The sequence below is a fragment of the Protopterus annectens genome, chromosome 2.part0, assembly GCF_019279795.1.
Source record: "Protopterus annectens isolate FY-2018-M chromosome 2.part0, PAN1.0, whole genome shotgun sequence".
NCBI classification, from domain to species: domain Eukaryota; kingdom Metazoa; phylum Chordata; order Ceratodontiformes; family Protopteridae; genus Protopterus; species Protopterus annectens.
The window spans coordinates 1,166,886,898-1,166,901,413 of NC_056728.1; the positions used below are offsets into that span (position 1 = coordinate 1,166,886,898).

Genomic DNA, 14,516 nt, shown 5'->3' on the forward strand with positions numbered 1-14,516 from the left:
GGTGGTCTACAAAAGCCTTGCATTTCTAAAATTCTTCAAGCAGAGATTATTGCCACCAAAAATAATGTTTTTCATGAGAAGTACTTTAGATCACAATCTGCAGGTGGTACGAAGGGAGAATGTACAATGGTTTGCAACACTAGGTTTACATACCAAGGTGGAGTAGGGTCTTTGAAAGGATGTTTCAGGAAAAGCATCCCTTTTAAAAATGACTTACAAAGTCTATGAGAAGCCAAAGAACATTCAACCGAACCACCATGGAAATTCAAAATTCCTGCTTGTTTTATTCTGATGGTAGATGGGGAAGCTTGCATTGAAAATAGAGGCTAAGAAATCTAAAATATTATCAACAGATGTGGAAAAGGGGTCAATATCCCTTTCATGAGCCTAAATGGTAAATCCCTTCCACTTAGTCCTACATAGTTAACGGGTGGAAGGCTTATGAGGAGCTAGAAGAATTTGGAGTAAAAGGTAAGAAAGATTAAGTCGCCTGGCAACTAATGTAATGGGAAGAACCGTGGTGTCAGCTTGGGGTTCAGAATACCTGGATAAATTAATGGGACAGAAGGTATGGAGCTGGGTCCAGAGTCCAAGGTTGCTGAGTTAGATAAGGCCAAAGAAAGGGGAACCATTATCTGTTGTTGAGGCCAAAAAGGTGCAATGAGGATTACTTTGCTCTTCACCCGGAGTGCTTTTTGTAAGAATTTCTGGAATTAGATGTATTGGGGGAAAGGCAAACAGGAGTCGGGGGGGGGCACATGTGGAGAAGAGCATCTCTTGGTGACTACCCAGGAGGTGGAATCAGAGCAAAATAGTTGCTGCAGTTATTTGGGGAGAGGCAAACAGGTCACAGCAAGGCTGGCCCCACTGATGGAAAATTCTTTCCATCACTTTTGGACTGAGAGACCATTCATGACGCTGGAGAATACATCTGCCTCAGTTTGTCTGTTATCACACTGGAACTCCCCGGAATGTGCATTGCTATCAGAAAGTGGTTGGAAGAGATTGCCCACTGCCACACTCTGAGTGCTTCTTGACAAAGGGGTAAGATTTGGTACCTCTCAGTCTGTTGATGTGCCAAACTACTGACATACAGTCTGTTTGAATAATTGCAATTGTTCCCACAGGAAGAGCAGTTTGAAAGGCCTGCAATGCTAAAAGCACCGCTCTTAGTTCCAGAACACTGATATGCAAGTTGGCCTCTAAGAGGGGACCAAGTGCCTTGGACAGTCTTGCTCAGAAAATGCCCCACCCCATTTGGGAGGCATCTGTGGTCACTATGGTCTTGGGTTCTGGAAGGATGAAGGGGCAGCCCAGGAGAATTTCTTTGGAATGGATCCACCAAGACTGTACGATGACTATCTGGAATTTTGTCTGTCAAACTGATTTGTTCACCACACTGAGATGCAAAATTGGTCTCCAGTCCCTTGTCTATTTTTGGCACTAAAAAGAACCTTGAGTAAATTCCAGGTTTCTCTTTGGTCTGGTGGGACATCTTGGATGACTCACTCTTTAGAAGTTTTTGTATTTTTAGAACTGCTGGTTCCCACTGATTGGGTGGAACATTGGGGATTCTTTTGCATACTGGGGGATGAAGGGAAAATTATACGATACAAGCTCTGGAAATAATCCGTTGTACCCAACAATCTGTTGTTATATTTAGCCAAGCATTTTGGTGCAAGGATAATTGCCCCCCAACAGCCTCCAGAGGAAGACAATTGGGTCTCCTTTCAGGAAAACTTAAAGGCCTTACCCAGTAGAGAGTCCCTGAAGCCCTGGTTCTGCAGACCACCTCTGCCATGTAGATGGCATCTTCCACTGTAGTTCCCGCCTCTGATTTTGGAAGAACTGGCACTACACGTGTGTCCTGGAAAGGACATTGGGACTTTTGCAACCACATCTTTCCACCATTCCTCCGATTCCTGGAAAAGGATCTTGGGGGGGGGGGGTGACATACGTCCACAGCAGACAGGGTCTTAACATCCTTCTCACACTTGGATAATGTCTCTCTAACTTTTGGGCTAACACAGATGATCCGTCAAAAGGTGCATTGACAAATCTAGACTTAAATGGCTCCGCAAAGTCTAGATGCATCCAGGTGTCTCCCCCTCATTGCTGTGCTTGAACCTGCCACTCTGGTGGTTCCCTCGGCTGCATGCACAATGACCCTCATGGACGAGTTTGACACAGACTTCAGGATGGTCAACTGGGAAGTAACTTTTTCCCAAACTCCCTCAGTAACAGCTCCTGCCAGGGTATCGAACAACTCCTTGATAAGATCTCTCTGCAGTCTGCTAAAATGTGCCAGGAAATTCAAAGACCTTAAGGCGAAGGTCGATGAACCGTAAACTCGCATCCCAAATCTATCCATCACCAGAGACTCTCTGTTTGGTGGATAGATAGATGAATAGATGAATTCTCCTCAGCAAGTTCCTTTCTTGTGGAGGCCGCTATGACTATGGCATCTAATGCTAAACCTTTAGCCTAGAATTGTTTATCTTCAGGGGCACATAAAATTTTGTCCGGTCTTTTTGGGGATGGGTTCAATGGTGTCCGTTGCCTTACACTCCCGCTGCGAAATCAACTAAATGAGTTTGTCAGGAGGCAGAATCACCCAAAAGGTAGATGGGTGAGTACAAAAAGCCTGCGGGTAAACTGATTCTACAGAGGAAGGGTTTCGGGACTTCCAGTCACCCCCGTTTCAAAATTTCTAGGATACCTCCAAAGGAGACATCATCAGGGTCTGACCTTGGGGACCCTTCCCCTTCATCAAAATAAGCATCTTGCATGACCAATTCCTATGAGGAATTTAAGTGCCTCCTCTTGCACTTCTTCTGGGGAACCTCTTTAGGGGGATAGTCTGAAGACGTATCAAAAGATGATAGAAGCTGTATCTGAGATTCCGGTACTCGTTGCACCAATGAAGACACAGGTGAAATAACTGAGCGTGAGGAAGGTATCTGATCCAAGTAGAAAGGGGCCGACTTGAGTGACTGCAATAGAAAAGGCCCTCTCCAATGTCTCGAAGGCTGGTCCCTCCCAAAGAGGGAAGGGAGCCCGGAACTGAGATAGACTGCCTCGGAAAGTACAGTTGTGTACCTACCATAAATGTAGATGTTTGAGTGTATTCACAGTTGCAGTCATTACACTAGGGTTATCCTGCTGGCAGGCGACCCGTAGTCGGCCCGAGTTCCAAAGTCTTGGTCCGGCGTCGGCTGCTGTCACTCCTTCCCTGACATCAGTGCGCCAGGGGTATAAAAGTTGCAACCGAAGCCATTTTCTTCAGTTTTTTCTTGCCCAAGATGTCAGGTGCCCCCAGATATGAAGGCTGTAAAGATAAAAATATACCAAACAACCATGCATATATCACTAAAAACATTTTCTTCTTCTAAAAGCAAATACACCACATAGGTTGTATAGAATTGAGAAGTACAGAATAGTCCCAGCAAAGAGGGGGATGGTGGGTGGGTGGGTAACCAGGACTGCAACAGTGAATACACTCTAACATCTACATTTATGGTAGGTACACAACTGTACTATGTTCATCGTGTTTCACTGTTGCAGTCATTACACTTGGGTAGAATCCCAAAGATGAGGTAGGGTGGCTGGGTCTAGATTGGATTTGGCGAGGCTAACAAGAACTGCAGTTTCAAAGCCTGCTCTGGATTTGGAGTAGAGAGGTAGGTGGTAGTGCTTGGTAAAAGTGTGCACCGAGCTCCAGGTTGCAGCTTCTAATATGTCTTTGGTAGGAACCCCTCTGAGGAAAGCTGCTGGTTGAATGAGGCCTAATGCCCTTAGGCACAGATTTGCCATGTTGTGCATAACAGAAGCAGATGCAGTGTCCTATCCATTTGGAGATTGTCTGCTTTGTAATAGGTTTTCCTTGTGATCCTGCAGCATATGCTACAAACAGTTGCTCAGTTTTTCTGAAAGCTTTTGTTTTGTCTAAGCAAAATCACAGCTGCCTGTGTATATCCAAAGAGTGCAGAAGTCTTTCCCCTTTATTCTGGGGATTTGGGTAGAAAGTAAGCAAATTAATAGTTTGGTTTAAGGCCACATTGGAGACCACTTTTGGCATGAATGTTGGGTTCGTCCTTAGAGAAACCCTGTCCTGGTGAAAAATTAGGAAAGGTTCCACAGCCATCAATGCCTGTAACTCTGAAACTCTTCTTGCTGAAGTTATTGCTAGGAGCACAGCAGTTTTCCATGACAAGAATTTTAGATCAGCTGTGCTGGATGGCTCAAAAGGAGGCAGTGTTAATTTTTCTAAAACAAAATTGAGGTCCCAAGAAGGTACTGGTTCTCTCCTAGGGGGTCTTATATTCTTTGCCCCTCTGAGGTACTGTCGTAGTTGAGGATGTGAAAAAATAGGAGGAGCCATATTGTAATGAGCTGAAATAGCAGAGGCATGGATTTTAATAGAAGAAAAAGATAGGCCTTTGCCCAACATCTCAGTCAGGTATTGTAAAATCTGAGGCATATTAGGGACCAGTGGGTTGAGCCCCTGTGTCTGATTCCAAGCACAGAATCTTTTCCATTTTTCCGCATAACATTTCCTAGTGCTGGGTCTCCTGGCTTCCAAAATTACATCCATAACAGCTTTAGAGAGAGGTGCAGTCTGAGTGGTTACATTATCTGCCATGCTGCCAGGTTTAAGGTTCTGAGTTGACTGTGCAGAATCTGATTGTTTTACTGTGTCAGAAGATGGGGGATTTGAGGTAGAGGCCAAGGAGGGCCTTGGGATAAAGTTTTTAAGATTGGGTACCAGTGCTGGCGTGGCCAGTCTGGTGCAATCAGGATCATTTTTGGCCTCTCTTGTCTTACTTTTAGAAGCACCTTGGTGAGAAGAAGCATCGGAGGGAAGACATAGACTGTCAGGTTCTTCCATTTGAAAGATACAGCATCCACTTTCCATGCTTGAGAATGATAAGTCCTTGTGCAAATTTCTGTAATTGGCAATTGTGAGGGGAGGCAAATAGATCTATGTCTGGGCATCCCCATTCCCTTGTTATCATGTTGAACACTTGTGGATTTAGCTTCCATTCGTGAGGATCCATGAGATTCCTGCTTAGTTCGTCTGCCAGTGTATTTCTTGTTCCTGGCAGGAATTGTGCTTGCAGATGTACATGGTAAGTCAGTGCTGTGTTCCACAAAGTCATGGCTTGCCTGCATAGGGGGTAGTAATGTGTGCCCCCTTGCTTGATTATGTACCACATAATTGTGGTATTGTCCGTCTTTATTAATAATTGTCCTGGATGTATTAGGTCCTTGAAGGCTGTCAGGGCATTCTGTACAGCTAGCATCTCTTTTTGATTGATGTGAAGATGCATTTGTTCCTTGGGCCACGTGACCTGAATACATTTTCCTGACATATGTGCTCCCCAGGCGTAATCCGATGCATCCGTTGTTATTGTCTGCCTGGCTGTAGGTAAGGTGAAAGGCTGTCTCTTGTTGTGGTGACAGGCCTGGAGCCACCATCGAAACTCCTGTTGTAGGCAGGGAATCAAGGTTATGATTGTCTCTAGGCTGTGACAATGCTGAGTCCAAACACTTTTTAGATACCATTGTAGTTTCCTGATATGCAGTTTGGCATATGGAATTAGTAGAATGCAAGATGCCATGAAACCCAGGGCCTGCAGAATTTTTCTTACAGGGAGCTGGGTCTTTGTTGCCATCATTTGAAAGTAACGAGTCAGTTGCCTTTGTTTGTCTGGCGTGAGATAAGTCATCTGGGTAGTTGTATTCAAGCTTGCACCCAGGAATATTATCTCTTGAGAGGGCACTAGTTTTGATTTCTTTTCGTTTACTGTGTACCCTAGGCGAATTAGTAATCTCTTTACAAACGCCAAGTGCTGTAGAAGAATGTCCTTGCTCTCTGCTTGAATAAGGCAGTCGTCCAAGAAGGGATATATTTGAATTCCTTTTTGTCTGCAAAATGCAATTACTGATGCCAGGCATTTTGTGAAGACCCTGGATGCAGTAGATAAGCCAAAGGGCAGTGCAGAGAATTGATAATGCATTGAGCCTGCTATAAATCTGAGGCATCTTCTGCACGATTGTCTGATTGGGACGTGCAGGTATGCCTCCTTGAGATCCAAAGTAACTAGCCAAGCCTCTTTGCCCAGCATGGGCAAGAGTTGTTGGAGTGTTAACATTTTGAATTTTGGAACATCCAGGAAAGTATTTAGGATTTACAGGTCCAGTATTGGTCTCCATGCTTTGTCCTTTCTGGGTACTAGGAAAAGTCGTGAGTAAAATCCTTGGACCTGTTCTTCTTGTGGAACATTCTGAATAGCAACCATATCCATAAGAACTGCAATGTATTTTTGTGCCTGTGCCCATTAGTTTTGTGGCAGGTTTGGCATACCTTTTGGTTTTGGAAGCGTGTGGAAGTGGAACCTGTACCCTTGAGAAACTATATTCAACACCCATTGGTCTTGGGTGATCATGTGACATTTTTTTGAGAAAAGTGCTAGCTTTCCTCCTAGGGGTGCTGTTAACTGGTGAGAGCTTGGCATTTGCGGAGGGAAGTCAATGTGACTGTTTCCTATAAGGTTGTGATTTGTCTTCTCCTCCTTTGGGGGCTGAAGCACCCCATTGTTTAGGTCTGTAGGAGCCTTGAGGCTGAGATCTGCCTCTTGGGCATCTGTATCTGCCTCTTTGTGGCCTGTCTGACACTGGAAAGGACCAATTTTTTTGAAGGCCAGTTCCTGCTAAATCTAGGTGGCTGAATCTGTAAGAAATATTTCACAGTTTGTATTGACTTTGCTTTATCCTCCATTTTCTTTAAAACCTCTTCTGCCTTAACACCAAAGTATCATGCTGTAGTGGAGCATCCAATAATTTCATTTTGACATGGTCAGGTAAACTTTGTTCTTTCAACCAAGCATGTCTTCAAATAACTGAGCCTGTAACTGCGGCTCTACAAGAAGCCTCTAATGAATCAAAACCACACTGCAGAGTATGCTTTCCCACTTGTTCAACTGCATGCAATAAACCCTGCATTTCTTTAATGTCAGGACCTTCTACATTTGCAACCATTTTCTGCTTTAACAATGACATGAGATGTTGTTGATATTTAAGCATGTGAAACTGACAGTTTAAAGCTCTTACAGCTAAAGTAGCAGAAATGTAAACTTTTTTCCGCAATCTGTCCAGAGCTCTGGAATCCCTATCTGAGGGGACAGGATTTTTGGCAGTGGAAGCTTTAACCCCTTTTGGACCCTGAGAAATAGTTTCTGGGTGCGCAGCGGGGTTTTTGTAAAGAAATTTATGACAGTCAGGGACCCTGCAGTACCTGTCTGGCTTTACTGGTGCAGGGGGTAAAGAATCTGGAGACAGACCTTACTGGTGCAGGGGGGTAAAGAATCTGGAGACAGACCAGATTCAGAGAAAACATCATCAACAATATCAAGCACAGGGGGGATAGCCAAGGGCCTGTGCTGAGGTAATAGAAGGAAATCTCTGAGCCTTTTCTTGGATTCTGAGTAATCCTGGCTCTCCCAATGGAACTGCTCCCTCATGGTGTGCAGGGTTTCCCCAAAAGAGTAATCCTCAGGTGGTGAGGCTGAAGGAATAGACTCTTCAGCATCAGAGTCCTCATAGGGAGGGAGAGAACAGTCCTGGTCAGAGGAAGAATCAGAAGAAATGGAAACCTGATCAGAGGAATCATAATCAGTGTCTTGCCTAGGCCGTTTGTCAGGAGGGGGATGGGAGCCCCTGATTAAAGTAATAAGGTCTTTGGCCATTTTAAGCATCTGTTTCTTAGGCATGGATGACTGTTCTGGAGAATGCTGCACTTGTTTATTTGTCTTTAACGGTGTTTTTGACTTTGCCTTTGCTGCTGTGGTAGCTTTAATTATAAGCTGTGAAGGTCTGAAAACACCCTCAGAAGCCGGTGCCTGCTCAGCGGCTCCGGACCCATCTGAGGGTATATCTTCCGTAGGCCCAATACCTTGAGTTTCTACAGGCCTAGGTGTCTCCACGTGGCTGTCGGTTGCGGCCTGTGGCTCTGAGGTAGCGGGTGTCAGGGGCTGCGAAAGCGCCTCACTGAGAATCGGCGACTGGCCTAGAAGAGGCTTCGTCGTCGGTTTTGGACCTCGGATGCCTGTCTTTTTCTTTGTCTTTGCGTTTTTTATAAATTCCGGTCGTCGGTTGTTCTGATGGCATTATGTAATTAAATCTTCGTCCAAAATAATGTAAAGCAAAATCAAACCAATGTTTAATAGTGCGTTTGTTAAATCTATCACAAAACCGACAACTAGTGACGTCGTGGTCAGGGGCCTAGGCAAGGAATGCAGTAAGAGTGGAAGTCCTTATGAGGTATTTGCTTCACACAAGAAATACAATTATTAACTTTTACTGACATCGGTCTGGAGCAAGAAAAAAAGTTTCCCCAACTAGGTACTTAGCTTTATTGAAGACTTCGGTTCTGAAACTCAATTTTGAAAATTTCAGGAGTCGGCCGACCAGCACTTGTGAACTGCTTATGCTTGGGGCTCCGCGCGGCAAGAAAGACTTTAGAAAATGGCGTCTGGTTGCAACTTTTATACCCCTGGCGCACTGATATCAGGGAAGGGGCGACAGCAACCGACGCCGGACCAAGACTTTGGAACTCGGGCCGACTACGGGTCGCCTGCCAGCAGGATAACCCTAGTGTAATGACTGCAACAGTGAAACACAATGAACTTCCATGGTCACTTTCCTGCTCCGAGAGAGCCCCTGAAACAGAAGCCAGAGGGAAACTAAACCATGCTGCTGCTCCAAGGTGCAGTGACTTCTCCGAAAAAACTGGAGTTGACTCATGCCCCACACAGCCAACAAAGCAGATATGGTCCGAAGAAGTCTCCATACCCAGAAGAACTCAGGGCAATAACTGGTTCCAAAGTGACAGACAACTCTGGAACCAATACAATCGGTGCCTGACAACTTGAAGTTGGAAACTCTAATACCTCAGAGAAGGTCAAAGGACAAGTAGTTACAGAGGTGAAAGAAGGTTTGGCTCCTAAGCTCATAGAGACTGGAGCTGAAGAAGCCCTGTGAAACTTCTTGCCCACAGAATTCTATTCACAAGTCTCTCCATTTCAACTTCTGTAAGTCTTTTGGTGAAACAAACTGACATTAGGGAGGGTGACTCTTGCCCTTTGTAGGAAAACTTTGGGTATTTCACCCATAAAAGGGTCAACAAATGGGTAGTAAGTTATCCTGAGTAAAACATCTTTCTGCAGTGTATCCAAACTCTGTGCCAATCTAATAGGCATTGAGGAGTCAGGAAGCAATATTCCTTGTGCCAAAGTTTTCGGCATCAAGGGTTCTGAATGAGAAATAGTGATCAGTGCTGGTTATTTTCCCAGTACTGAAGTCTTAGAACCAGAGTCAATCAGATCAGAGAAACTTTTAGGAACCAAGGATCTAAGTTTTTACAAGTCAGTGCAGAAGGAGAAGTTGGTATCGACAAACTTCTCTTTTTGGCCCTCTCCAGTGAGGAGGAAGGCGAAGAAATATCCATTCTACTCTTGTCATGAGCAGATACTGCCTCTTCAAAGGTGGAATGAATCAAACCTTTAAGGATTAATTTGTTTTCTTTCAACCTGAGACCTATGACCAAAGCCATCACAAATACTACAATCTTCCTGTAAATGCACAGGACCCAAAGAATAAATGCAAAACAAGTGCAAATCTGACACGGGGATGTTATAGCAACACGTCTGGCATTTGCTGAAGCTAGAAGGACCCTTAGTTTTCTCAGTCATAACAAAGAAAGTTGGAAAAAAAGCACACACCACCCTTACACCAAAGGAAGGAGGTAGAACACACACTCAAACAAGAAACACTAGACAGGAAAGCAGTCTTTCTTGTTTAACAGAAAAAGGAGAAAGAGTGAAAGAAACCGTCAGTGATGACAGTGAAAGAGTAAAGAGAAGTCTATGGAAAGGGGGGTATCAACAATGATAGCGGAAGATACACAGGAGCGTACGGAAAAGGAAAAGCAATTACAACTTGAAGGGTAGAGGAATAGCGAAAAAGGCAACAAATAAATACAAGATGATAACAGAAAAAAATACACTTTTAGAAATATTAAGAAAACTACCCAAAAAATGAACTTAGCTCGAGAGCTATGGTGAACGCATCTGTCTGGAAAAGAGGCAAACAAGATCTGAGGTAATTGGGAGAGGAGGATTGTGGGTAGAAATGAAGCTCAAGAGTTTTTGGCCTGCACGAACTGTAGTAACGACAAAGTCGGTTTGGATATCAGAACCAAACCCATATGTCAAGTATAAAATGAAAACTGACAACATCAGATTATATTTTCCATCAATAGTATGAAAGTTCATTATGACTTTGGCCTTACTACTTCCTTCGGACTGAACATCTTTAAATCTCCCCTTCAAGACACGCCCCAACACATTAGACTACAAAAAGGGTTACACAGGAGGAGAAGGAGACTGTAATGTAAACATTAGTTTAGCCCTTGAGCCTGCTGATCATCTGGTTATTCACTACAATATGACCCATTTGTGCCCGGTTCAGACAAAAAGCAGACTGCGGCACTGAAATCCTCTAAGCAACCATATGGAGTTTTTTTATAGGAATACTCACCCTAGTGAACCCTTGTGCATAACCGCAAGGTCCCAAAGTTTGGATGAGAAATGGGGTGATACGATAATTTGTCACACAGTTGTGTGAGTAATGTAACCCCCACAGCCACTAAACCCTTTTCAGGAAGATGCAGTCATCCATCTCTGGTCTCAATCAAAGGTTGTACATAGAGTGCAAATCCCAGGACAAATCCACCAATCACCCAACCTAACGCCCTATTACAGGAGATAACAACAGGCTCTGCCTCATTATTCCTCTCTCTCCCCACCTGGCTCTTCCAACACCCAGGGGACTAATCAAACCCAAACCATAGGGCTTTATTCCACTACACCATTGTGCTGCCCTTGATCTAAGGTTAGGTGATGGCATAGGGAAAATATATTAAAAAAAAATCAGGAGTTCTGCGGCTGTACCTGCATTCTAGAGTAGTTTACTTATGTACTGGAATGAGCAAAGCAGCCAGTACAGAAATACGGTCAGCCCAAAACACAATGACCATTGGAAAATGAGTACTTCTGGCCCACCCAGTAAGTCAAGGGCTAAAGCATGTTTAAATTTTCTGTGCAAAATTCAGGGGGGATTTTTACCAGAAGTTATACTATAAAAACTCTAAAATATTCTGGACAATCCACATAATCTTACAAGTCCTGCATATTTTATCCACTACACAGTTTTGGAGCTCTGTGAGCAGCTGTACATAAAGGAACAGCTCCAGGCCTATGGGTCTGAAGGAGACAGGCAGCCATTAAATCATATCCTAAACAACAAGCACCCTTAAAATAACCTCTAAAGCACAATACCTCATGGGATACAACTGGGTGGCATGACTGAGGTTAAAAAGAGCCCTCGAGGACTGTTAGCCTGGTACACACATATGAACCCATAAAGGGCAGATCCTCATGTGGGGGTGGAATACTCTCATGATTGGACAATACTGCAGAAAAATGAGGATTACATAAAGACAAAGGTATTACCTTGCTCAGTATTGCATTAAGGTTCTGAGCCCTAATCCGACCTGTTAAAGAAGGGTCAATGGCAGACAGCAGTACCATCAAAATATTTGGGAAGTACCATACTGGAGTTCTTTGATGCTGCAAAGTACAGCTGAAGGAATCACACCAGCAGCTTCTGGCTAAAATATGCACAGACCCTGGAAAACATGGAACACTCCCTACTTAAAATGAAATAGCACTTAAAGCACTAACAGCTGACCACATTCTGACAGTTGTATCACCAAGTATTAAAGTTTTCATTAAGTGTTCAACAGCATGTCAAGTAAAGCAACACAAGAGTCCTAAAGTCAGGCACACAGGACCAAAGTTCTTCCATTCACCATCAACATCATCATATGAAGAAGGCCTATGAGAGTTCAAGTGTGACATCCAGAGTTCCAACACTACATTTAAATGGGTACCATTCCTCTTTGCCAGATACCACAGCTAACTAAATGCCACTGCCTTCAATGGCAATCTATCAAACTTGGTGAAACAAGACTTCTAATAGCACCTGCAGGCTACAGTGCTGAGAAGGAAGTTACATTCTCCTCCTTTGTTCTTCAGGAAATTGTATTTCTATTGCTGACATTCTAGTGATATCTAGTCTCTAACCTTCTCCCTGTAGTTTCTTGTGTGAAATGTCCTGCACTACCCTGTTTTTCTAAGACACTTGGTGGTCTGATTAAATACTTGTAGTAAATGTGTATCATGCTGATATGTAAATTTTCTGTTATCAAGAATACTTGTGGAACAAAATGTTACTCTTACTTGCAATAGATATTTTACTATAAATGAATGAATGCAAACATCAGAAAATGAAAAGCTGTTAAATAGGTTCATAGATTAGTACTACGCTAACTGCCCTTATGGACCATTTTAAGCCTAGCCAATTATCCCATGTGGGAGACAAACCCTGCACCTTTGGTTTTATAAGGTAAACATGTTAACAGTCATACCAACTTACCACCCTCTTGAACAAATGGTTAAAACTACAGATGCTGTGCTAGCTCCACAGTATAGACAGAATAAAGCTCTGACAGACAGCCTGTGTTTAGACAGTGTCTTAGGTGTTTGTAAGAGATGCCAGAAAAGGATGGGAGTGAGCAGCCACTACCAGCTAACCCATTATGGGAAAAGAGGGGCTGCCCTGGCTCACTAATAAGGGTGAGACCTAGCAGGATCACTAGAGTGTTAACTGGTGGAGTCTGAGCCTTCCAAGCCCATTTTGCACCGTCATGTGAGAGGGGAACTATACAAGCAGAGGCACTCTTCACCGCAGGAGACAGCAGTGGTTGAAGCTTGGAAGTGACAGGATCTGCTTCCAGCATGGAAAGGAAGGCCTTCTCCCATGATCAGCAAGCTAGCCTGCTCTCCAGCACTTGACTGTTGCCATTGGGTAGGATCCTGGTGAGGTCAGAGAAAAAAAAAAAGAATGGATGCATTAAGCCAAATGCCAAAAGTTCAGTCAACACTTGAAAGCCAAAGGAAAGGCTACGCTTCTCTTTTTAGTGGGTTTACTTTGACAGAACTAATGACTGTGGGACAACTGGAAGGTGAACAGCCTTTTAGTTAAGGCAACCTGAAGCATTGTATGAACACACTAACAAACTCAGTGGAAGATCTATACCAAATCAGTAAAAATTATTCTCCAAGTGAAAGGAAAAGATAGCACACAGGAAATATTACAAATCCTGTACTGCTTCAACAATGCTTGAATCTACTGTACAAATCCTTTATGAAATTAGAAGGCTACTTTAGCATAGAACAACTCAATTTTAAATTAACAGATAAAGTTGAAGTACAGTAAAGAACATGCTCATTTACCATTTCATCTGCCAAAATACCATTAACACCATGCTTGTGAAGCAAGGCCAGCCAGTTTAGTCCAATCTTCTGATAAGGCTTGAGTTCAGAGCTAAGAAAGAAAGAAACAAGATAGAGGGTTCATTTAAACTTAAACTTTTTGAGAAGAAAACAACAGAACTTTTCTAAACTATACTTCCGTACTTTAAATGTAAAAAGCCCATGCTATTAACTTGTCAGTGTATCTTTGCAACTTTTGACAAATGGTTTCTTGGAATGGAAACATCACCTTCATTAAAGACAGTAAAAGTTATTACAGCTTTAGCAGGAAAGCCATCAAAGCAAATGCATTACCTTAAAAAAATAACAGATAACCTTGCAAAATAGGAGGAGGGTGTGCCTAATTTCAGAACACCCCAGTTCTTGGCTCTGCTCAAGAAAGAAATCACAGCTATGCTAAAAAGGATCAGTAAGTGACGCAAATCTTTAGTCCCAGAAAAAGGAAAGTAACATGAAAACATACTGCACACCTACTTATGTTAGTATTACAAAACCTGAAACACTGAAAACTTTCTCAAAGATTTATGCATTTCTTGATTTGTCAGGCTGCTTTATACAGGCAATTTTCAGATAAGAAATGGGCCAATAAGGCAAGTTGCAATATAAAGTGTACACCACTATGGCATAAAACAAACCAAATAAAACAGAATGGACAACTCAGATGAGCAATATCAATCTCAGTAAGCAATATACAGAAGTGTGTGTGTGTGTACATATATATATATATATATATATATAAATACATACACACAATCATATATATACATACATATATATATATATATATATGTACATAATATATATATATATATATATATAAATAAAATGTTTTGATACAGTGTTTTATAGTGAAACAATATATATATATATATATATATATATAAAAGTGAAGGGCACTGGATCGACCACGCACATACATAGACACACAAAATCCTGATGTGAAAATGTTGAAACTACTAACACAAACATGTTCTGCTCATGCTCCAGGGATTACCCCGGAGTGGAGCTAAAATATCTACAAGTGTTTATGCACCCCCAACCCCCTACTAATTATATATA

General features: G+C 42.8%; 1 protein-coding gene across 1 annotated transcript in view; it reads right to left on the minus strand.

Moving 5' to 3' along the window:
* The window catches only part of SMARCAD1 (SWI/SNF-related, matrix-associated actin-dependent regulator of chromatin, subfamily a, containing DEAD/H box 1), a 3,333,959-nt gene that overhangs the window by 1,925,404 nt on the left and 1,394,039 nt on the right, over positions 1–14,516 (minus strand). Inside the window, exon 10 of the mRNA XM_044061375.1 lies at positions 13,419–13,509. Coding sequence (XP_043917310.1) covers positions 13,419–13,509 — 91 coding nt within the window. The remainder of the gene's footprint in view (positions 1–13,418; positions 13,510–14,516) is intronic.